This window comes from Gouania willdenowi, chromosome 12, assembly GCF_900634775.1.
Source record: "Gouania willdenowi chromosome 12, fGouWil2.1, whole genome shotgun sequence".
NCBI classification, from domain to species: Eukaryota; Metazoa; Chordata; class Actinopteri; order Blenniiformes; family Gobiesocidae; genus Gouania; species Gouania willdenowi.
Window position 1 is genome coordinate 3,058,131 of NC_041055.1, and position 23,682 is coordinate 3,081,812.

At 38.1% G+C, this 23,682-nt stretch overlaps 2 protein-coding genes across 2 annotated transcripts; both read left to right on the forward strand.

The window, feature by feature from the left end:
• Positions 1 to 328: 328 nt before the first annotated feature.
• On the forward strand, positions 329 to 7,848 carry LOC114473019 (serine/threonine-protein phosphatase 6 catalytic subunit-like). The gene is made up of 7 exons (XM_028462380.1): positions 329 to 461; positions 3,290 to 3,385; positions 3,464 to 3,529; positions 4,293 to 4,434; positions 4,504 to 4,583; positions 5,473 to 5,682; positions 7,419 to 7,848. Exons 1-7 carry the CDS (start codon positions 387 to 389, stop codon positions 7,665 to 7,667), a joined length of 918 nt encoding a protein of 305 aa, XP_028318181.1. The 5' UTR covers positions 329 to 386; the 3' UTR covers positions 7,668 to 7,848.
• Positions 7,849 to 11,910: 4,062 nt separating this feature from the next.
• scai (suppressor of cancer cell invasion) lies at positions 11,911 to 23,635 on the forward strand. The gene is made up of 17 exons (XM_028462789.1): positions 11,911 to 12,046; positions 14,498 to 14,622; positions 17,162 to 17,257; positions 17,441 to 17,527; positions 17,845 to 17,943; positions 18,037 to 18,133; positions 18,346 to 18,444; positions 18,586 to 18,738; positions 19,558 to 19,659; positions 19,750 to 19,851; positions 20,301 to 20,379; positions 20,640 to 20,742; positions 20,833 to 20,914; positions 21,727 to 21,799; positions 21,902 to 22,075; positions 22,146 to 22,246; positions 23,173 to 23,635. The coding sequence occupies exons 2-17, from the start codon at positions 14,516 to 14,518 to the stop codon at positions 23,317 to 23,319; spliced, it is 1,701 nt and encodes a 566-aa protein (XP_028318590.1). The 5' UTR covers positions 11,911 to 12,046; positions 14,498 to 14,515; the 3' UTR covers positions 23,320 to 23,635.
• Positions 23,636 to 23,682: the final 47 nt, after the last annotated feature.

The window sequence follows — 23,682 nt, forward strand, 5'->3', positions numbered from 1 at the left end:
GGATTCTCTAAAGGGCCAGATTTGGCCCCTCGGCCTTGAGTTTGACCATGTGTATTAATATATAATTAAATGAACAGTTTCCACTGTTTTTGTCAGTCTTTTTAGGTAAAATTATTTTTAAATCTTCTTGGAATTGACAAAGAAAATAAATAAAATATGGCATTGTAAAATATTACAAATTATTATTATTATTATTATTATTATTAAAAGGTGGTTTAATACCAGAAACAGAAAGTCAAAATTAGTTATTATTATTATTATTATTATTATTATTATTATTATTATTATTATTATTATTGCGTTTTATTTTGAAGGGGGAAGCATTTCGCCGCGGACGTGCTAACAGGCTAACATTTAGCTTCCCGGTTCCTCAGTTTGGTGTAAAAATGGCTCCGTTAGACCTCGATAAGTACGTGGAAATTGCCCGACATTGCAAATATCTTCCAGAGAACGATTTAAAGGTGAGTTTAAACAGCGGAAGTGGATGAAATGTGGACTTTAAAGAGCCGCCCGGAGCTGGTCCTTGTCGGCCCGAACATTGAGCCGAGTCCACGTTTTTACCATTTTATCACCATTTCATGATTTTACACTGACACACACTGTAACAGACGTGAACGGGTCGGTTTGCACAGACGGAAATAAGTTTATTTTTGCTTCTAAACTCCCACAAAAGCGTTAAGAGCTGAGCTGTGAAGCTAGCGCCGGGTGGTGTACTGGAAAAGCTGGTGTCCGTGTTATAAGATGACCAATTTACTGTGGATTTAGTTTTTACTTTTTAGCGGTAACTGATGCTTGCTGTAAAATCATTGTAATTGTAAAATATGTTCAGTCTAATATTATCTGAACCACCAGTGTTGGTGCTTTTATGAACGGAGTCACAACTGGTTCACCAGTTACAGTGGACACCAATTACACCAATACACCACTCAACTCCTACAGCTGGTAGAGGTTATCACCTAACATCTGTCCTAAATTAACCACTACACACAGACTGATTTTCAGCTTTAACTTTAACACAAGCATTTGATCAATTTATGTATATATATTTTGAGTTAATTTTAATATATTTTAACAATTCTTTAGGAGAGTAAAGGTCAATAAAATCTCACAGAAAACATGAAATATTGATAATGATCGATGTCAAATCAATGGTGTTTTTATCCTTTGTTGTCGGGGTGTTCATTGCCATAAATTTGACGATACGATTAATGATTTCCATGTCACGACACGATATATCCCGATACCAAACAATACGACGTACGTCACGATGTATCGCAATAACATTAAAAAAAATTACCTCTACAAGTGCAAAATTGTATGAAATACAATTCATTTAATTTTTTAAACTTGCGATAACAAGTAAATGGTGACTGTACTTCAAGTACCATTATCAAAAAGGAAGTGTTTACTGAAACTGAATCCTATCAATAGACAATATGTCATGATATTTCACTGCATGTTGTGAGTAATTTTGCATATTTTTGTTGTCATTATGTGTTTTTGGAGTTATTTTTGTTGTCGCTTTCTATACACTTCTCTTTTATTATGGGTATTTTTGTTGGCATAATGTGTTTAATGTGGACTTTCTTTTAAAGTAATTTTGTGTGTTTTGCTGTCAATTTGAGCAGTTTTTGCTGTGTTTGTTGTGTTTTTACTGTCATTTTATGTGTTTTTGCTGTATTTTGTGTGTTTTGCCGAGTTTTTTTTGTGTGTTTTGCTGACATTTTATGTGTTTTTGCTGTGTTTTGTGTGTTTTTCTGTAAGTTTTGTAGTCATTTCGCATAATTTCATTGAAGCTTTGTATATTTTTCTGTTGTTTTGAAAAAACATACCATTTGTTTTTTGTATTGTTTTTTTTTTTATTACAGTTAGTTACCTTTTAGTTGTTCTCGCAAGTTTAAAAAAATTAAACAAATAGTATTTCACACTATTTTGTACTTGTAAAGGTTAAATTTGTAATAATTGATATTTATTCCGTATTAGGGATGTAACAATTAATCGTAAGGCAGTTAAAAATCGATTCATAGGTATCACGGTTCATATTGATTTTCTGAAAATTGAATCGCAGTACTTTTTTTGTTTTTATATGTTTATCCTTCTCTTGTCCAAATGCTGAGGCGGCAAAAAAGTCGCCTCAGCAAAAAAGTCATGAAGTCCAATTGTTAAGGCACAAAATACATTTTCAGTTGCACTTTTAAAAAGAAAAAGAACTATCATGCAGTTTTGCATTGTTTACTATAGAACCAGAATTTAAATTAATAGGCTTCTTCTTCATTTGTATTATTCCTTTATTTCATTCAAGATTTATTTTTAGTTAAATTGCATTGTTTCGAATAGTTTATCAAGGGATTCTTTTGACAATGTAAAATAAAAGGAAAATAATACAGTATTTTCTAGTTGTTTCCCCAATCGTGAGAGAATCGTATCGTGAATTAAATCGTATGGGGAGTTGAGTGAATCGTTACATCCCTATTCCGTATTGTTTAGTATCAGGATATATTGTATCATGACATGGAAATCGTGAATCGTATCGTCAGATTCATGGCAATACTCACCCCTAATGGTGATCAGGGGTGAGTATTGGCAAGGATGTTACAATACGATATGTATCGCGATACGTGGGTCACGATACGATGTTATCACGAGACCCAGTTAATATCAAAATTAAACGTAGAGATGAAAAATCAAGTTGTTGTATATGTTCATCAGAAGATATTGATCATTCAGAGGACACATTGAGTCAAAACTATTTGCTTCAAAACATCCTATTTATTACTTACTATTAGTGTTTTTGCACATTTTCACTGAAATAAAGAAAATAAATTGTTACACACTGTCATCATAAAATAAAGTGCAACAAGCTTCTTTTCACTGAAACTACTGTGTAGAAGTCTCAAAGTAACCATGACAACATAATGACGGCATTGTAACAACTGTAAGTGAGAACATTAAGGATAAATCTGATAATGCACAAAAATAAGAAAAAATATGTATCCTATTGTCATTTTAAACACTGATCTGAACAGATTATATGAAAATAAAATGTCTGTGCATACATAAATATTACAGGCATTACACAGTGCCAAATATCCACCCCCCCCAAAAAAAATAAATTTTTTTTTAAATTAAAAAATCGAGATCTATCTCGATATATTGTGAAATCGATTTTTTTTCCACACCCCTAATGGAGAAATAGCATTGCCTCCTTAACATTGGTTTAATAATCCATGAGGAACGAGCCAGTAAAAGCAATACTTCTCTTTAATGTCATGTGATTGTGTTTTTACAGAGATTATGTGATTATGTGTGTGATTTACTGCTGGAAGAGTCCAACGTTCAGCCTGTGGCCACTCCAGTGACCGTATGTGGAGACATTCACGGTCAGGTGAGGACTTTAGATTACGTACGTGCGTGTGTGCGTGCGTGCGTGAGAGATAATCTGGCTTTGTTTTTTCCTTCATAGTTTTATGACCTTTGTGAGCTCTTCAGAACTGGAGGCCAAGTTCCCGACACAAACTATGTTTTTATGGTGAGTTCATACAGTAAATGTTTTTTGTTTCCAAATAAATATTTATGCATTATGGTTTCTATTGGTTATTTAGTTTATTTTATTGTCCATTGTCACTGACAAATAAATAATAGATTTGTTCCTGTGCTTTGTTAGATGTATAATGAGTATGTATAACGTCTCCTCCACATCTTCCAGGGTTTTTTTCTGACAGTATGTGCAGCAGCAACTGTTTTATATTCTTACCAAAGGCCATATTTTTGATGGTGTTGCATGCTGTGTTTGTGTTTCTGAAAACATTTACAAAACGACAACAAAAATACATAAAATGACACCAAAATACACACAAGACCACTACAGAAATACACAAAAACAGAAAAGAATAAACACATTATAGGAAACCCCACACAAAATAGCAGAAAAATACACAACAAACCACAAATGACTCCCAAAAACACCACCATTGCAAAGAAAGACAAGAAAGACACAAAATACACAAAAAAACTGAAAATAATTTACAAAAGCGCAACAAAAATACACAAAATGATACCAAAAACATACAAGACCACGACAATTATACAAGAAAAACAGAAAAGCATAAACAAAGGATTAAAAATCTCCACACAAAATAGCTGAAAATTTCACAACAAATGACAAATGACTCCTAAATACGCCACAATTACAAAGAACAATAAAACGATACACAAAATGACACCAAAAACACAGAAGACCACTACAAAATTTCACAAAAATAGAAAAGAATAAGTGTGTGTGTGTGTTTCAGGGTGATTTTGTAGATCGAGGTTATTACAGTCTGGAAACGTTCACACATCTTCTGGCTCTGAAGGCGAAGTGGCCGGATCGCATCACTCTGCTCAGAGGAAACCACGAGAGTCGACAAATAACTCAAGTTTATGGTTTCTACGGTATGTGTGTCATTGCTCTGTGTGTGTGTGTGGGCGTTGTGTAACCCTAGTGTGTTGTGTATTTTATAGATGAGTGCCAAACAAAGTATGGAAACGCCAACGCGTGGCGTTACTGCACTAAGGTGTTTGACATGCTGACTGTAGCTGCTGTAAGTTCATTATTCTAAATCACTGGTTCTCAACCTTTTTAGCCCGTGACCCGCCAAAATAAAGGTTCCAGAGAGCGGGGACCCCCACTGTAGCTGAAGGTGGTTGAACACACACATGAACATTGAAGAACAGTCATGTGGAGGCAGGACCATCTATAAGGGGGAATAAAGGGGAGAGATTTTTGGGGTCCATCCATAAAGTCAGTAAAATGATGGTCCATTGTTCTATGAATCTGTGATAACCACATTTATTTATTCATCTGAATAATATCCACTGTTATCCAGGAACATTTATTATTATTATAGACATCTTAAAGATGGACATTCTTGTTTTAATCGGAAATAAAATGGGTTAAAAGTGACAAAAATGGTAGAAAAGGTGGTGAAATGGGATTTTAAAAAACACAGAAATTGGTTAAAAGTTGCAAAAATGGACAGAAAAAGTGTTAAAAGGGTTCAAAGTGTCAATTTTGGAACAATTCGTTTAAACTGGTAAATATTGGTCATGACAAATTGTAAATGTGGTTAAATAATCATGAAATATGGTCAAAAGAGATTAAAAGTGACAATAATGGGTCAACATATGTGACATTAGGTGGAAAAGTGCTGAACATGTCTTTAAAGTGGAAAAATGTGTAGAAAAGCCATTGAAATGTGATTTAGAAGTGTCAGAAATGGGAATGTTGCAAAAATATGGCAAGAAAAAGTGATCAAAATAGAACAAAATATAGAGAGTTTGGTAAAAATGGGCTCAAATTGTTGTAAACATAAGTTTCTTGAAGGCATCTGGTGACCCTCTCCCAATGCCTCGTGACCCCAAATAGGTCCCTGACCATAACCCCATGTATCCTAGCAACCGTTACCTGACACAGCTTCTCTCCTTCTGCAGCTCATAGATGAGCAGGTTCTGTGCGTGCACGGCGGCCTTTCTCCAGACATCAAGACTTTGGACCAGATCAGAACCATAGAGCGGAACCAGGAGATCCCTCACAAAGGAGCGTTCTGTGACCTGGTGTGGTCGGACCCCGAGGACGTGGACACCTGGGCCATCAGCCCCCGAGGAGCCGGATGGCTCTTTGGATCCAAAGTGACCAACGAGGTACGCACCAGGCCCTTCATCCAATCACAGCAGCTTCCTTACACTTCTGACCAATCAGAGCGTCCCTCAGGCTGAGTTTAGTTCAGGACACCATCATCCCACATCTACACAGCTCCTTTGAAGCCCCGCCCCCTCAGTGATACAGCTGTTGAGTACTGACTAGTTAGCAGCAGCTCACTGTGATGGTAAAGTCATACTACTGCTGAGAGACTCCACTGGTGTTCTAAACCAACTGGTAATTGTGTTAACTGGTGACTGATGGTGTTTGACCAACTCTCCCAGTCTGTATACTGGTTTATACTGGTTCATACTAGTTTATACTGGTTAGACTAGTTCAGGGGTCTGCAACCTTTACTCTCAAAAGAGCCATTTTGCCTGATCTCGCCTGGATTAAAGTCCTTCCAGAGCCAAAAAATTAACACAATACAGTGTTAAGATTCTATACAGTTAAAATAATATCAAATCATTTTATGAGTTAATGGATTTGAAGGGCTACAAAAAAAGAGATCATGTCTGTCAACACATGCTAATTGCTAATTTCTTGCAACATATCAAGCATGCTTTATGCATATTAAGCCGGCAAGTTTGCATTAAATCTCTATTTTCTTCCAGAATAGTGTTTTTGTTAGTTTATTTTACCTGGAATTTAAATCTTAAAGGGATAGTTAAAGGGTTATGTTCCGATAATAGGGTTTACACACTCTAATAGCAACGACGGAAGACCGAAGCAAGAGAAAGTAAAACGTACGTACATTAACAATGGTACGAACATGTAAATTCCCAGGTTGTGACCACAAAAATGTGCCGGGATCACCGTTCAGCTTCCATCGTTTTCCAGTTTCTGATATAACTATGAGACAGCTTTGGCTGGTTGCCATCGGCGGAGTCAGACATGTTGTCCGCGAGTCGCGCTATCAACAGCTGATGGGATTATGCGCACCGATGACGTTGACGGCAGCGCGGATTGATGGAAACGGAAGAGAAAATAGTGCCGATTAAAACTGGAGGTATGAATTTTTTTTGTGGGCGGTTTTGTGATGTAAATGAATCAAGCTTTCAAACGCATATCTTTTTTTCTATTAAAAACGTACAGTTTTGTGGCCCCGGAAACTAACCGGGACTACTTTCTTGAACAACTTCAAGCGGCCAGAACTCGGACCAGGGAGGTGACCACTGAGTGAGACAATGTGTATGCACTATAGTGCTGGTGAGGACTGCATACAACGTCATGTCTTAAATAGGTGAACTATCCCTTTAAGGTTAGCTACAGGTGCAGAGAAAGTTAATGGTCTGTAGATGTTTCACGAGTTGAAGTAGGAATGTGGCAAAGTTATTGCACCATGTGATTTATTTTAAGGTCAACCAATTGTTTTATCGTAATTTTAATTGACGTTAATGTCATTAATCATCAACACCATATATTTTTTTAAGGTTACAGGGAGCCATTGTAAAAGAGTCAAAGAGCAACACGAGGCTCCAGAGCCACAGGTTGCAGACCCCTGGACTAGTTCATACTGGTTCAAACTGGCTAGACTTGTTCATATTGGTTAATCTGGTTCATACTGGTTTATACTGGTTTTGTATTGGTAGGTAGTTGTGGCCTGATGACTAAGGAGGCGTGTTTGTGCTTGGAGGGTTGCTGGTTTGAATCCACTCAGTATTTACTGATGATATAAACAATGTGTGAGTGTTTAAATGATGAATGTATGACGTGATCTTTTTTCTCCTCCTCGTAGTTCGTCCACATCAACAACCTGCAGCTGATCTGTCGAGCGCACCAACTGGTCCACGAGGGCTACAAGTACATGTTTGATGAGAAGCTGGTGACGGTTTGGTCGGCTCCAAACTACTGTTACCGCTGCGGGAACATCGCCTCCATCATGGTGTTCAGCGACGTCAACCGACGAGAACCCAAACTGTTCCGCGCCGTCCCCGACTCAGAGCGCGTCATTCCTCCTCGGACCACCACGCCCTACTTCCTATGAGGACATTTACTCTCAAAACTTATTTATATGCAACAATGTTCAGTTTACGAAGAGGGACACGAAAATATCTCTCAGATTACAAAAAAAAAAAACCCTCATCGTCTTCTTTTTCTTCATCAATCAGTGGAAGGAAGTCTGCAGGTATTTTCTCAGAGGTTGTCGCACATTGTTTTGTAGAAATCACACTTTTACACGCAATCACTGCAGAAAGGAGATAAACATGGACACATAAGCTACAAAATGAGCCGTAGTAGAACGTAGAACCATGATATTGAAACTAATGTTTTACACTGGTTTTAAGTTCAAACTAAATGTAGTTTACAGGGTTCTCATCAGAAATGTCTCACAGCGTAGGCGGAACACGAGGTGTGAAAATGAGCGCAACTGGAGCAAATTGCGTGTATTAAATAGATGCGTGTCTGAGGCATGTGTTTCTAGATTATTCAGATTAAAAATTCAGTTTAAACAACACCAACATGCCTACAGAAAAGTCCCCCACCCATTTTAAAACACACTATAGGGGGCGACATCTCACCATAGGGCACGTGTGTCAAACTCAAAGACCGGGGGCCAAATCTGGCCCTTTAGAGCATCAAATTTAGAGTTTAGAGAAAAGTTAAATTATAGAAAAAAAAACATGAAACATTGTGTAAATGACCAACTAATTCAGCTGTAGATATCTCAGCCCCACCAAATACAAAAATTCTATTTAAATCCACAATATTTGCAGAGCTCAGTTTTTCCAGTTCTTATATCACATGACTGCAGTCATTTTTTAAAATCTCAAATTGTTAAAAAACCTGGCAAATTTTTTTAAAATTGTTTCACGAAATTTCACTAAGCAGCTGTTAGCGTTTAAAGGCAGATTTCTAAAGTCCGTCAAAAATTCAGTTATTAAGACAAAAATAAAAAAAAAAACACATCCAGACAGCATGGAGATGCTGGTCATTAGTTTTTAACAATGATTAACTTTCAAAAACTAGCAAATTTTCTTCTAGTTATTTTACAAAATGTTCCCAAATCAGGGAAATTTAAATGAAGATCCTGCATGGTTTAATATACTTTATTATTTATATATAATTGTTACATGGAAGTTCAAACCAGGGCACATTAATGTTGAGTTTTCTCTTTTCCCATTTAAAATCTCTGGCCGTATTTGGTTCCTGAGCTATAATAACTTTGACACTCCTGCAGTAGGGGATCATAATTACACTGGAGGAACCCCTACGCTCAACAGCGCTGGCGAGAACCCTGGTTTATAAACAGTTTCCAAACATTAATATTTTACTCCCAGGACTTTAAAGACAATTTACTCCTTTGTTTCCCAGTTACATTATGGTGTTAAAATCTACATCTGTGTAAATTTTCTCTGTGTTTACAAACGTTTGTGCAGATGAGTCGGATTGAACCTGTTCAACAGATCGCTATACACAGGAAGCACCGTCAGATGGGAGGGGCTTCACTGCTCGTACCACTTTGACTGAAAATGTGCCAAAAACTGTCCAAGAGTTATAAGTTAACTCCGCCTTTGTAACGAGTCCTGCTCGACCCGGACACTGGTCCCAGTCTCTCACTGGAATGTACGGTAGAAGGATAACTAGCCACTTATCACACGCCAGAATCACTTCCCAAACCGCCCTCTTATGTCCCGCTGAGCCACATCACACCCCACATGGTAGAAATTCTTTTTTTTTTTTAATAAAGAATGAAGTTATGAAAATGCCCAAAATAATAATGTAAAATAAAATAAAAGGTTAAATCTGTTTTTTTTTTGTTTTTTTATGTTTTCAACCAAAAAAAAAAAAGCAAAACGTAATTTCTGATCAGTTTCCAAACCTTCAGTTTTTTAATCACGAAACAAGACCGGGTTTAAACATGAACAGCTGCAATCGTTACTTAGAATTTATTACTATTCGTTCTAGTTTTTAAAGATCTACACTGAAAGTGACATCATCACTGAGTAATGTCTCTGAAAGGAGGGAATTAAGGATGAATCTCCAACGATCTGTGATGAATGTTGTGAAGATTTCTTGTTTCTGTTGTTTTGTTCCTCTGCCTTAAAGCTCTGTTAGACAGAGAAACCTCTTAAATCACTCTTTTCTCCTGCTGCCAAATGTCTAGGCTTTAATCAAACAAACGGACCATTAAAGTGATTTTAAAGTTTGGTTTTTCTGAGTGTTTTTTTTCACAGAAATGTACTGAAACCATCTCAGAGGTTTGATTTCCATCGTCTCTGAAATAAACCAATGATCGTTGTCGTTTCAACGCAGTCGCCTGTTGTGTGTGATAGAGGCTCAATAATTTTCATATGGTCATATTTTTTAGATTTTAGCCTGAGAATGTAACAGTAAATATGAATATGGGATTTTCTGCTGAAAAGAAACGTATGTGAAATATATATCAAACATCCCTGACTTGAAACTAAAACATTTGAACTATTGACTAATTATTACAGTCATTACTATTCAACCAAAGTTTTATATATATATATATATCCATTATTTACATTGAAGGTTTGTGAAAACCAGTTCAAATCAGATGCGATTAAAAAATGCAATATTTGTAGGAAGAGTAAAAAAGTAAGTAAGACTAAGGTTTAATTTGTTTTTATAATCAACATGTGAACACAGGAAGTTTGATAATGTGGCTCATTTCTACACATATACTACAACGTGGATGGAATATCACGTGATGTGACAGTTTTTTAAAAAAAAAAAATCAAATTAAAAGCATGTTGGTATAATTAAAACAAAACTTTAGTGAAAAAACAAACATTGAGCCACAATAAGATAATAAAGAGTGCATTTTAATGTACAACTTTTAAATCTAAATACAGTTCAAGTGTCGTTTTTGCTTTTGTAGGAGGAAGTTTATTTTGAAAGGTCATAAACGCATGTCATGTTGCTAGGTAACGGGCAGAGAGAAAAACGTCCCTGAGCAATATTGGTAAACAACAGAAAATATAGATAACGTCAAAGCGTATTTCATAAGGGTTTTGTTGGATATTTTCAGATTTATCAATTTTATGAAAATCAATTGTATGATAGTGTTTGGTATAATAACTGATCTTCCCTCTTTTCTGTTCTTAAGTTGTTTTCATGTCACTTGTTGTTGGGATCGATAAAAAATACATTTTAAATTAATCTTAACCAAAGTACGACATAATTCATCAGTTTGTCCTTCACATTAAGTGAGCGGTTCATAGCGCTGGGCAATATATTGAGTTTTCTATTTTGGCGATATAGAAAATTACAATATCACTTATATTGATATATATGTTTGTATTATCATACTTGTTTTAGGAGTTGCTGCTCTCGTTACTTCTCAGAAGAACATGAAAAGCTCAGTTCGATGAATCACTGAATGCATTCTAACCCAGACCTTTTAAACCAGTCACACTACAGAACTCACTCACATGTGCTGTCCCTTATTGTAGAAAAAGGCAAAAGTGGCACATATTGTGCAGCTGTTTGTTAACAGTAAATGTCCCATTGTGTATTTTCCCTCCTTTTGTGTATTTTGTTTCCTATGTATTTTGTTGTTCTTTTTTTTGTATTTCGGTAATCATGGATGTCTTTCTGAGTCGTTTTGTGTATTTTTTTTTTGTATGTATGTTGTTCTTGGATTTTTGTTGTCCTATTGTTTATTTTTATTCTTTTATGTATTTCTATTGTCCCATTGTGGATTTTTTCTCTCTCTCTTTTTTATTATTATTTTTTTTTTTTTTAATTTTTATGTGCATTTCTTAGTTTATTTGTACGTATTTTTGTTGTTCTTTTGTGTTTTTGTAGTAATTTTGTGTATTTTTTCCTGTCATTTTCAGCATTCACTTTTGGGGTCCGCTCGTTTCCAATGTTTATGATACACACACGTTATTATTATTTTTTTCACTTAAAGCACCTTTTATGCCTGTGTGGCATTTTGCACCAGCAAATTTAATTCTGAATTGTCTTCCTGGTAAGACTTTATTTGAATTAAAATGATCCAGATTTATATTGTATATGGGCGTGTTGAGAAAAAATATCGAAATGTGAATTTTGCTCTATATTACCCAGCTCTACTGGTTCTCTACATTTAGCATTTAGAAAATATAATGAATTTAAAAGGAAAAACACGAATACATATCACAGATTAAGCTCTATGTTAATTTTAAAAGACGAACAATTTTTAAACGGTGAAAAATTGAATTTCAAACTGCCTTTTATTTTGAAAATGTTGACCCGGAAGTGTGTTTCCCAACCCGTGCTGGTGCTGAGGCTGCTTCCTGCTGCTGTCAGTAATCGGACCGTCAGCATCGGATCAGAGCAGCGCTCAGCGATGATCGGATCGTGTCTGTAGGAGCCTCAGTGAGACGGACGGACATTCACCGACGGTCGGAGGTAAGAACCGAACCGACGCTGCACCGACGCCTGCCTTTGTTTAGTTCCAGGGAGGGGGGATGGATGATCGGATCACATCTGTTGGATTACACGATCCGATCCTCCTTTGATTACCTGCACAAAATTCACTGAACACGAGAAAATCCTCATTCTGTTCACAAGATGGAGCGTCATTAGCATTATAACATTAGGATATCATAACATACAACATATACATGTCATTACATAGTATAACATATATTACATCATCACATAATATAGTATAATATATATTACATCATCACATAATATAGTATAACATATATTACATCATCACATAATATAGTATAATATATAATACATCATCACATAATATAGTATAATATATATTACATCATCACATAATATAGTATAATATATATTACATCATCACATAATATAGTATAACATATATTACATCATCACATAATATAGTATAATATATATTACATCATCACATAATATAGTATAATATATATTACATCATCACATAATATAGTATAACATATATTACATCATCACATAATATAGTATAACATATATTACATCATCACATAATATAGTATAACATTATAACATAACACAACATGGCATGAAATATCATAACATAATATTTCACAACATATAACATAAGATAAAACATATATAGCATATTATAACATCATACTTTATAACACTTTTTTCAACCTTAAACTCGTGAAAATGATCAAAATCTAATACTAGGTAAGGGTGTGCGAAAAAATTGATTCGGCGATATATCGTAATATTTCACCTGTACGATTATTATTGTATTGATCCAGAAAATGTTCAAATACATTTTTTTTATTACTTTTTTTAACACGTCATTGTGTGTATTTTGTGAGTAATTTTGTTGTCATATTGTGTTTTTGGAGTTATTTTTGTTGTTCTGTGTACTTCTTTTTCATCATGTGGATTTTTGTGTGGATTTTTTTAGTAATTCTGTGTGTTTTTGCTCTCATTTTGTCTCCTTTTGCTGTAATTTTTTGTGATTTTGCTGTAATTTTGTGTGTTGTGCTGTAATTTTGTGCATTTTTTTTTTGGTGTAATTTTGTTCATTTTTGCTGTAATTTTGTGTGATTTTTGCTCTAATTTTGTGTGTTTTTGCTGTAATTTTGTGCTGATTTTTTTGCTGTATTTTTGTTCGTTTTTACTGTCATTTTGTCTGTTTTTGCTGTCATTTTGTGTTTGTACAATCATTTGGTGTGTTTTGCTGTAATTTTGTGCATGTATTGCTGTAATTTTGTGCATTTTTTGCTGTCAATCTGTGTGTTTAGCTGTCATTTTGTGTATTTCTTCAGTTACGGTTGCCCACAGTGACTTTGTCTGTATTTAAAATAATAATATTCTCCAACATCAATGTCTAAAACATGAAGGAGAGACAGATTAAAGAGTCGTGTGTTTATCTGTGATGTCATTGGACGGATGTGCCCGGTGTTATTCTGCCGCTGTGACCCCATTGTACGCCCGTGTGCCTGAAACTGGGCGAAGTTTCCACAGTGAGAGATGAAACTGGGACGAGCAGGTCAGGATAAAAACGAGTGGTCATGTGACGTCTCCTAAACCAGGACGTTTAACTCCTCTGAGCATTCAGCGCTCGGATGTAACCGCAGCATCAGAACTGCTGTACGGACACTTCACACACCAGGACCATCGTCTGTTTATGTGCTGTTTGTTAGTCATTGTGGTTTTTTATTTCTGTCCTTTAGTGTTGTTTTGTAGGTTTATGTGTGTGTTTTCCTTGTCTTTTTTTTTTCCCTTTTGGTTTTGTAGTTTTCTTGAAGTTTTTTTTGTAGTTTTCCTTGTCGTTTTGTCTGTTTTTTTGTTTTCCTTGTCGTATTATAGTTTTTTTGTGTGTGTGTTTCCCTAATCGTTTTATTGTGTTTTCTGTGTGTTTTCCTTGTCGTTTTGTAGTTCTATTTGGTGGGTTTTTCTTGTTGTGTAGTTTTGTGTGTTTTCCGTGTCATTTTGTGTTTTTTTTTTGTGTTTTCCTTGTTGTTTTGTTGTTGTTTTATTGTGTTTTTCTTTTCATTTTGTATTTTTTTTTTGTTTTCCCTGTCGTTTTGTGGTTTTTTGTGTTTTCCTTGACATTTTGTTTTTTTTGTGTGTGTTTTCCTTGTTATTTTGTGTGTTTTTCTGTCAGTCATTTCATATTCCTTCCAAACATATTGTGTATTTTTCCAGTTGAGGGAGAAGCAAACTTGAAGATGTATCTTTGTGTTCCACATATTGCAGATAAATGTAAAGATCAGTCCTAACGTTTTGTTAGCTTAGCATGTAGCGGCGCTGGCTGAGCAGGGCTCGAAGGTTAAAGGGGCGGGGCTATGTCATCCAGTTCCACCGTCTCACTGGAGTGATTAGACACTAGTAAATGAAATGTGTGGTTATAAGGCTGGTGTTGATGGTTTTGTCCAGGTGGGATCAGTCGGTGTCATGACTGGAGCTGAGACGGAGGACGACATCCCACTGGGCGAGAGGAAAACGGTCACAGACTTCTGTTACCTGCTGGATAAATCCAAACAGCTCTTCAACGGGCTCAGGTTGGTCCGCCTTTACATGGACTGTACCATTATATCAGAGGGGGGCAGTCATCACGTAACACGGGGACCAGTTTGAGCAGAACAGCAGTGAAGCTTGGACCTGCTGATGGTGTTTAATACAGTGAAGGATTGTCCAACTTTGTCCAATATTGGTCATATTGGTTATACTGGTAATACTGTTTTATAGAGGGTCTTCACGGCACGTCATCAAACTGGAAGCAGCCATGTTGGAGGTACTCAGCAGGTAAACAAAGCAGATCCCCAACGTGGAACTAAAGGAAATGGTGAATTATTGCTGTGTTTTCGGTTGCACCAATCGGTCAGACCGTGAAAAACATTTAAAGTTTTATAAACTGCCAAAAGTTATAATAAACCAGGGAGAACAATGTCAAAAGTTATCAGAGGAAAGGAGGAGCTTGTGGTTAGTGAAGCTAAACCAGGATCTACGAGACAAACATCTGGATAACATCTGAATTTGTTCGGCCCGTTTATTGTCAGGTAAGTGAGATGTTGATAGCAGCAGCTCTAAACTCATTTTCTAGTGTGATGATAATAATATAATTAATATCACGCTACTGCATGAGGCATTATTAACTTAATATAATCACATTTAATAGCCTGCTACAGTAGCAACACAGTTATTAAAATGTAGAGCTAAAATGTAGAGCTGTATTTCTCATTGTATTCCAGGTAAAAGGTCTGACCTTTATTTAAAGGATGACACAGATTGGGTTCGGGTTAAAACCAGCTAGTTGACCACATCAGGATACGCAATAGACTGAAAACTCTCCAGGTCGTCATTGATCCAAGACGAGGGAGGTGACTCGTATGGATCTACACCACCAATAAACCATAACTTTCTCAAATATCGTGACTTTTCCTGAGGACCAAGTCCTTCCCTGTATGTCTTTACATCAATAACGCATTTTAATCAGCTTTTCTGTGGTTTTGGACATTTATCCAGCACAATGTTTACCTCTGAGTGCCTCCAATATGGCCACGCATCCAGGTTACTGCCCAGAACGTGACATAGGTGAAAGCCCTCTATGCTGTCTTATACTGGTGTATGTGCCTGTCATACAGGGTTTATAGGTTTTACTGGTTTTACTGGTTTTTTCTGTAATGAACTAAAGTAAACAATGTCAGTGTTTTTTCAGGCTTCAGTGATTCATGATGAGGCTGATAAACAGCGCCCAGCAACGCTCAGAAATACACTCAGTTATTATCTTTATGTAATTATGTACTTACACTTGTTTATTTACATTATAACCTTTATTTATACAGAGAGTCTCATTTTCATCAGAAACCTGCTGATACCACACCTGTCAGTGATGAATAATTAATGGTCTGTTATTATTAAAAGTAATGCAATGGTTTAAGTTCTACTTGGAGGAGCGAAGTTATTTTGTAAGCATTGGAAACTTTGAATCTGACAGATTACCAATGTCCTGTGGGGTTCCTCAGGGCTCTGTTCTTGGACCTCTTCTGTTTAGCCTTTATATGCTTCCTTTAGGACACATTTTACAGAACTGTAAGGTTGATTATCAGAGCTACGCAGATGACACACAACTATATCTATCACTGAACCCAGATGACTATGGTCCCATTGAGGTGTTGTGTGACTGTTTAGAAAAAGTAAACTGTTGGATGAGTGAAAACTTCCTTCAACTAAACCATGACAAGATGGAGGTGATTGTCTTTGGTAACAATGAAAAGAGGACTGCTCAGCAAGTATCTGAGTCTGGATCTTTAGAAGATAAAGACCAAGTCAAAAACCTTGATGTTCTGATTGACTCAGATCTGACATTCAGCATCAGATCAAATCTATCACAAAAACATCTTCTACCACCTACAGAACATCTCCAGAGTGAAAGGTTTAATGACTCAGAAAGATCAGGAGAAACTGGTCCATGCTTTTATCTCCAGCAGACTGGACTATTGTAATGGTCTTCATCAAACATCTACAGCTGGTTCAGAACGCTGCAGCTCAGGTCTGAACCAGAACAAAGAGGTCAGAACACATTAGTCCAGTTTTAAAGTCTTTACATTGGCTCCCAGTCAGCCTCAGAGGAGACTGTAAAGTTCTGCTGCTGGTGTATAAATGTGGTCCAGAATACATCAGTGACATGTTAGTCAGGTATGAACCCAGCAGGTCTCTCAGATCTATGGACACAGGTCAGATAGTGGAGCCCAGAGCTCACAGTAAACATGGTGATGCTGTTTTTAGTTGTTATGCTGCAAAGAAGTGGAACAAACTACAGCAGAGCTGAAGTCAGCATCACATGTGAACATTTTTAAATCAAAGTTAAACTCTTTTTCTCTACTGCGTATGATTGAGAGAGAGATTTATGGTCATGTTGTTGATGTCATGTGTTTGTTTATGATTTTAAATGATTTTACTGATGTTTTTAAATGTTATTGATTTTAAACAATTGAATGTTTTATCATGTAAAGCACATTGAGTTGCCTTGTGTATGAAATGCGCTATACAAATAAATTTGCCTTGCCTATTATTACCAATGTTATGTTTCTACTGCAGAGACCTTCCCCAGTATGGACACAAGCAGTGGCAGTCGTACTTTGGCCGGACGTTTGACGTCTACACAAAGCTGTGGAAGTTCCAGCAACAGCACAGGTGTGTGTGTGTGTGTGTGTGTGTGTGTGTGTGTGTGTGTGTGTGTGTGTGTGTGTGCGTGTGCGTGTGCGTGTGCGTGTGCGTGTGCGTGTGCGTGTGCGTGTGCGTGTGCGCGTGCGCGTGTGTGTTTTATGTCTAAGTGTGGTCCCGTACTGAGTGCTGTGTTTGTGTGTTTTTTGACAGGCAGGTCCTGGACAGCCGTTACGGACTAAAGAGGTGGCAGATCGGAGAGGTGGCGTCAAAGATCGGACAACTTTACTACCATTACTAGTAGGTTGATAATATTTAGACTTCATCTGTATAGCAACAACTTTTTTATTTTCTTTGAGCTCATTTTCTGTCATTATTATAGATTATCTATTTCAGATTAAACTCATTAAGGTCCTAATATTAAGGCTGAATTTATGGCTAATATTATGGCAGATGTTACGGCTAATGTAATGCTAAAGTTATGCTACTGCTATGCTAATGTAATGTTTAATGTTACGCTAATGCTATGCTAATGTATTGTCTGATGTTATGGCTAATGTTATGCTAATGCTATGCTAGTGTTATGGCTAATGCTATGGCTGTGTGTCCTCCTGCAGCCTCCGTACCTCAGAGACCAGCTACCTGAACGAGGCCTTCTCCTTCTACTCGGCTATCCGTCAGCGCTCGTACTACTTCCAGGTGAACAAAGAGGACAGGTGAGCCAGAGCCATTATTAAACCAGTACAAAGGTCCAGTCTGTGCTGGTTGTTGGATTTCAGAGTGACATGATGGTGTCTTCTGTTCATCAGGCCTGAGCTAGTGGTGAAGAAGCTGCGATATTATGCTCGTTACATTGTGGTCTGCTTACTACTCAACAAGATGGACCTGGTCAAAGTCCTGGTGAAGGTCAGTGGGCTTCACGTCTGAGACCCTGACCTTTAGACTCTGAGACCCTGACCTTTGGGCTCTGAGACCCCGTCCTTTGGACTCTGAGACCCCGACCTTTGGACTCTGAGACCCTGACCTTTGGACTCTGAGACCCTGACCTTTGGACTCTGAGACTCTGACCTTTGGGTGTTCAGGTGACTGAAGCTGTTCTATTGTTTTCTGTCCTTCAGGAGCTTTCTGAGGAGATTGAGGACTACACTCAGAGATTTAACACTGAGGACCAGCTGGAATGGAGCTTAGTCCTGCAGGAAGTGGCAGCCTTTGTGGAGGTCAGTGTCTATGTTGGTGACTAAAACTAAATGGGACTAAATCTCATCAAGGGGAGGAGACTAAAACTAGAACGAAACCTTTACCAATCAGCAGGTGATATTTATGTGTGTGTTGTGTGTTGTGTGTGTGTGTGTGTGTAGGCTGACCCTGTGGTGGTTCTGAATGACAACAGCTCGGTGTTCGTCACCTGTAACCGGTTGCAGGACGGTGGCGTTCCTCCACTGGAACAGGGAATGGTGGTGGGTCAGCTGGTGCTAGCTGACGCTCTGATCATCGGAAACTGCACCAACCAGGTCAGGGTCAAGACGTGAGAGGATAAGGCTGCTTTCACACCGGTTTAGTCCTGGACTTGGTCTGAATGGGTGGAGGACAGCTGATAATTTTGTCATGTTGGTTTGGTCCAGTTTGCATTCAGAGCACAACTTCTGATCCACTCCTAACAGCCTCTGGTGCTAAGCACTTGAGGGCATCATTACTGGAGGAGAGACTTCACTAGACTGAGAAACAGAAACCTGAAGAAGAAGCTCTGACTTATGGGTCAGAGCGAGCGCTTAAGAGTGCTTAGAAACGTCTTTTTTCTCTGTTTGTTGATTCACAACATTCAACAATGGAGCAGCAAACAGTTACCGTTCTTTTGGTGGTTTTAAAGCCCTGTTTCTAGTCATCGTCTGCTTTCTTGATCACCCACAATGCTATGCGTCTCTGTCATCTCCAATACTTCCTGTGTTTGATCCGCTCTGAGATGCGTTCACGGTGCTCCTAATCGCTCTAGGCTTAGATTGGAAACGCTCTGAAACAATCAGTCTAAAATGTGCCTGTTTGATCTGCTCTAGACTCAGTTTGCGTATTCACACCGACCAAACCAAGCGGACTATCTGAGCAAACGGATCCTAGAGCGTTTTAATCGTCTGAGGCGTCGGACCCTAACTAACTAACCAGGTCATGTGACTAATACAGACTAACTAACTTACTTTTCTAGTATTGTGCAATCCTCACATACATATTGATGTGGTCTACTTTGTTCTGTTGTGATCATTTAGGTGTTATATGGTAATATTATCTTCTTTGGTCTGTTGTGGTCTTCATTGTTCACAATGCTCGTCTGGTTTCAGGTGAAGTTCAGCGAGTTAACCATCGACATGTTCCGCATGCTTCAAGCTTTGGAGCGAGAACCTGTAAACCTCGCCACGCAGACCTCCAAACAAGGAACCTTGGTGAGTGTGAGGACTCCGTAAAGCCGTGTGGAACAGGTAAAGGTCTGATGAAGATTTCCCTCAGCTGAGTGTGTCCTGATGTTTCCACAGGAACCTGCAGAGAAACCTTCCAAAAGAGAAAACCCTCACAAATACCTGCTCTACAAACCCACCTTCAGCCAGCTCTTCACCTTCCTGTCTGCCTCCTTCAAGGTTCGTGTCTCTGAGGCCTCTGAGGGTCTCTGATCATCTCTAATGGTTTCTAAGGGTTCCTAATGGCCTCTACGAGTCTCTACGGCTCTCTGAGGGTCTGTGATGGTCTCCTAGAATCTCTGATGGTGTCTGATGGTCTGTTATGGTCTCTAAGGGTCTCTGATGGTCTCAGAGAGTGTCTGATGGTGTCTGAGGGCTTTTTATGGTCTCTAATGTTCTTTGAGGGTCTCTAATGTTGTCTAATTGTCTAATCTCTGATAGTCTCTAATGGTCTTGATGGTCTCTGAGGATCATTGATTGTTTCTCATGGTCTCTTATGCTCTCTGAGACTCTTACACTCATTATTACTTTGCTGCATGAAAGAAAATGTCCCTTTCAAAATAAAAGCTTCTCTTAACAAGCCTATTAAAAACCAGATCTGTGTTTTTTTCTGTCTTCTGGTTGTTCAGGAACTTCCAGCCAACAGCGTTCTGCTGGTTTATCTGTCGGCTACTGGAGTTTTCCCATCAGGACACTCTGAATACGAAGGTAACACACACACACACACACACACACACACACACACACACACACACACACACACACACACACACACACACACACACACACACGTCAACACTTTAACAACACACTTAAAGCATCACTAGATGCAGCGTGTATTTACATAATAAAAACAAAAACACATCTACGATAGGATATATAGTTTATTATTATTATTATTATTATTATTATTATTATTATTATTATTAATAATAATAATGATAATAATAATTTGTCTGTGTGTGCAGGTGGAGCGTACGACTTTGGGGGAGTGCTGACCAACACTAACAGAGATGTTGTGAATGGAGAAGCTGTGCAGAAAAGGAACCAAGCTCAGAAAGAGATGCACTGGTTAGTGTGTGTGTCTAGTGTGTGTGTGTGTGTGTGTGTGTGTGTGTGTGTGTGTGTGTAATGTGCGTCTAATATGTGTGTGTGTTTCAGCCTCCATCCTGGTGACTTGTTCCCGTTCACCAGGAAACCCCTGTTTGTCATTGTGGACTCTTCTAACAGTGCAGCCTATAAGGTGAGAGCATTTCAACCAATCAGCAGCCACTTCATTAGACACACCTTATTAACATATGCAGCTCATCGGCCAATCATGCACAGACCTATGAAGGACTAAACCTGCGAAAAATAAAAATAAATTAATAACTAAATAAATGTGAAAAATAACAAAAAGTACTTTAAAAAATGAAGAATAGATACAAAGAGCAGGTCGTCCAATAACCGAAGGGTTGGGGGTTCGAATCCTGCTCCAGCCAAGTCATTGTCGTTGTGTCCTTGGGCAAGGCACTTTACCCACATTGCCTAGTATGAATGTGATGTGTGAGTGAGTGTTGGTGGTGGTCAGAGGTGCCGATGGCAGCCTCACTTCTGTCAGTCTGCAACAGGGCAGCTGTGGCTACAATAGTAGCTTACCACCACACTGTGTGGAGTGAAAGAATAATGCACATCAATGTAAAGCACATGTGTCTATGAAAAAGCGCTATATAAAATTCAATGCATTATTATTATTAATATTATTATTATTATTATAAAAAATAGAAATAAAAACAATTTTTTTTTTTTTTTGCATAAAATGAATTATTAATGAATAAAACAAACGCAATTATATTAATTTTTTTTTTTTTTCTACTTTTATTTATCAATCTATATTTAATTTTTGGACACTTTTTTCCCACTTATATTTAATGATTTGTATTTGTATTTTGTTTTCAATATTTATTTATTATTATTTATTTATTCATTCATTTAGCTTTAATTTTGGCTCCTCAATACAGACCAGGTGAGTTCAACCTTCAGTCGTATAATGTTTGTCCCTCTGTGTCTTTGCAGAATTTTACCAACATGTTCGGACAACCTTTGGTGTGTCTGCTGTCCCCGACCGTGTACCCCAAGACTGTGCAAGGTGTGTGTGTGTGCATGTGTGCGTGTGCATGTGATTTTTTGACTGAATAGAAGGATAATCTTTAATCATTGTGTGTGTGTGTGTGTGTGTGTGTGTGTGTAGATCAGTGTCAGCAGGGCAGCTTGTTCACTCTGTTCCTCTACTGCCCCCTGCTGGCCTTCTCCTCTGTGTGTGGTCTGAGCAGCGTCAGGAAGGCTCTTTGGGAGAAGGCTCAGGAATTCCTGGGAAAGGTTTACAGGGACATCGGGCAGATGATCGCTCGCTCTCGGACCATCGGTAACCTGTGTCCTGGTGGTTAGCGTTAGCCGTTGGCGCTGACTCATCCTCTGCTGTGTTCTTCTCACAGATCAGGCCTTTCTGCAGTTCTTTGGAGATGAGTTCCTCCGTCTGCTGCTGATCCGCTTCGTCTTCTGCTCGGCAGCGCTGAGGCTGCACAAACTATTTCGGGTGAGTGAATCTCATCTTTTCTTGAATACGTATTTCTAATTACGTCCTATTACATCACATTGTATGTCTTCACGATGTATGTCATCTTGTGGAATCTCTCCTTCTCGTCCTGTCATGTCTTTCCCTATAGTGTCTCACCATGTCAAATCTCATCCTGTCATATCTCACCTTGTCGTATATCATCATTTCATATCTTGTCCTGTCATATTTCTTAATTTATTATCTATTTCTTCTTTTCTAATCTCGTCCAGTCACATCTCACAATACGACATTTCCGCATGTCGTTTTGTGTTGTAGCTTGTCCTGTCGTATCTCATCTTGTCATATTTCTTCACTTCTTATCTTGTCCTGTCACATCTTGTCCTGTCGTATTGTGTTTAATGAATGTCATCTCATCCCGTTGGAGTGTTTTGTGGTATTAGATCACCTCGTATCCAAAAAGCTTGTGTCTAACTGTGTAACATCCCACCTAGGGGTGTGCATTGCCATGAATCTGATGATTGTACGATTCGTGATTTGCATGTCAAAGTACAAAATATCCCCATACTAAACTATACGATATATGTCGCGATATCAGTAATTACAAATGTCACATCTACAAGTACAAAATGTTATGAAATGCACATTTATTTCATTTTTTTTAAACTTGTGAAAACAAGTAAATGGTAACTAACTGACACCTAGTGATCAGGCGTTTATGTGCTATGCAGATGTTACCGCAACCAAATAGCGTTTTTTTGTCAAAAACCATGATTAAAAACATTCATTTTTGGATCAAAATGATAATTGTGCATTGAAATATTGCGACATATCGCCGAATCGTTCTTTTCTTACACCCTTAATCCCATTAGATCCTGAGCGATTGCTGAAATGAAAGTGTTAAAGTGCAGCTCTGCTCCCTGTGGCGTTCACCTGTGTTTTTACAGGAATGTCGGAGCTTCCCGGAGTCGTACCCGGAGCTGCCGAAGCAGGACACGGTGGAGAGTGGCGTGATCCAGAAGCACGTGCTGGAGCTGGCCGCCATGCTGGACGTACAGAGCCTGTTCTGGGACGACTCACTGCAGGCGTACTGACTGCACACGGCCTGTAAATACACACTGTACTGCCAAAGCCCCGCCCACTCAGCGTTGCCTCTGAGCGAGGTAACGGGACAACAGACTGACTGAACACACACACACACACACACGCACACACTCATGTCCTGCGTTTCAGTGTTAATCGTGGAAAAAAAAAAACCCTGTTCTCGTAGACGAGTCCAGAGGGAAAGTGAACTGCTGGGACGATCCGTCCAACGATTTAAAAAAAATGTGAAGAGACTCGACTGCGTGCGTCGTTTTATTTATTGTTACGGATGAATTATTGTTTCTGTGGAGCCGAGAAAAAAAAAAAGCCGAGTTTTGTGTTTGGTGTTACTTTAAGGCAGGGGTGTCAAACTC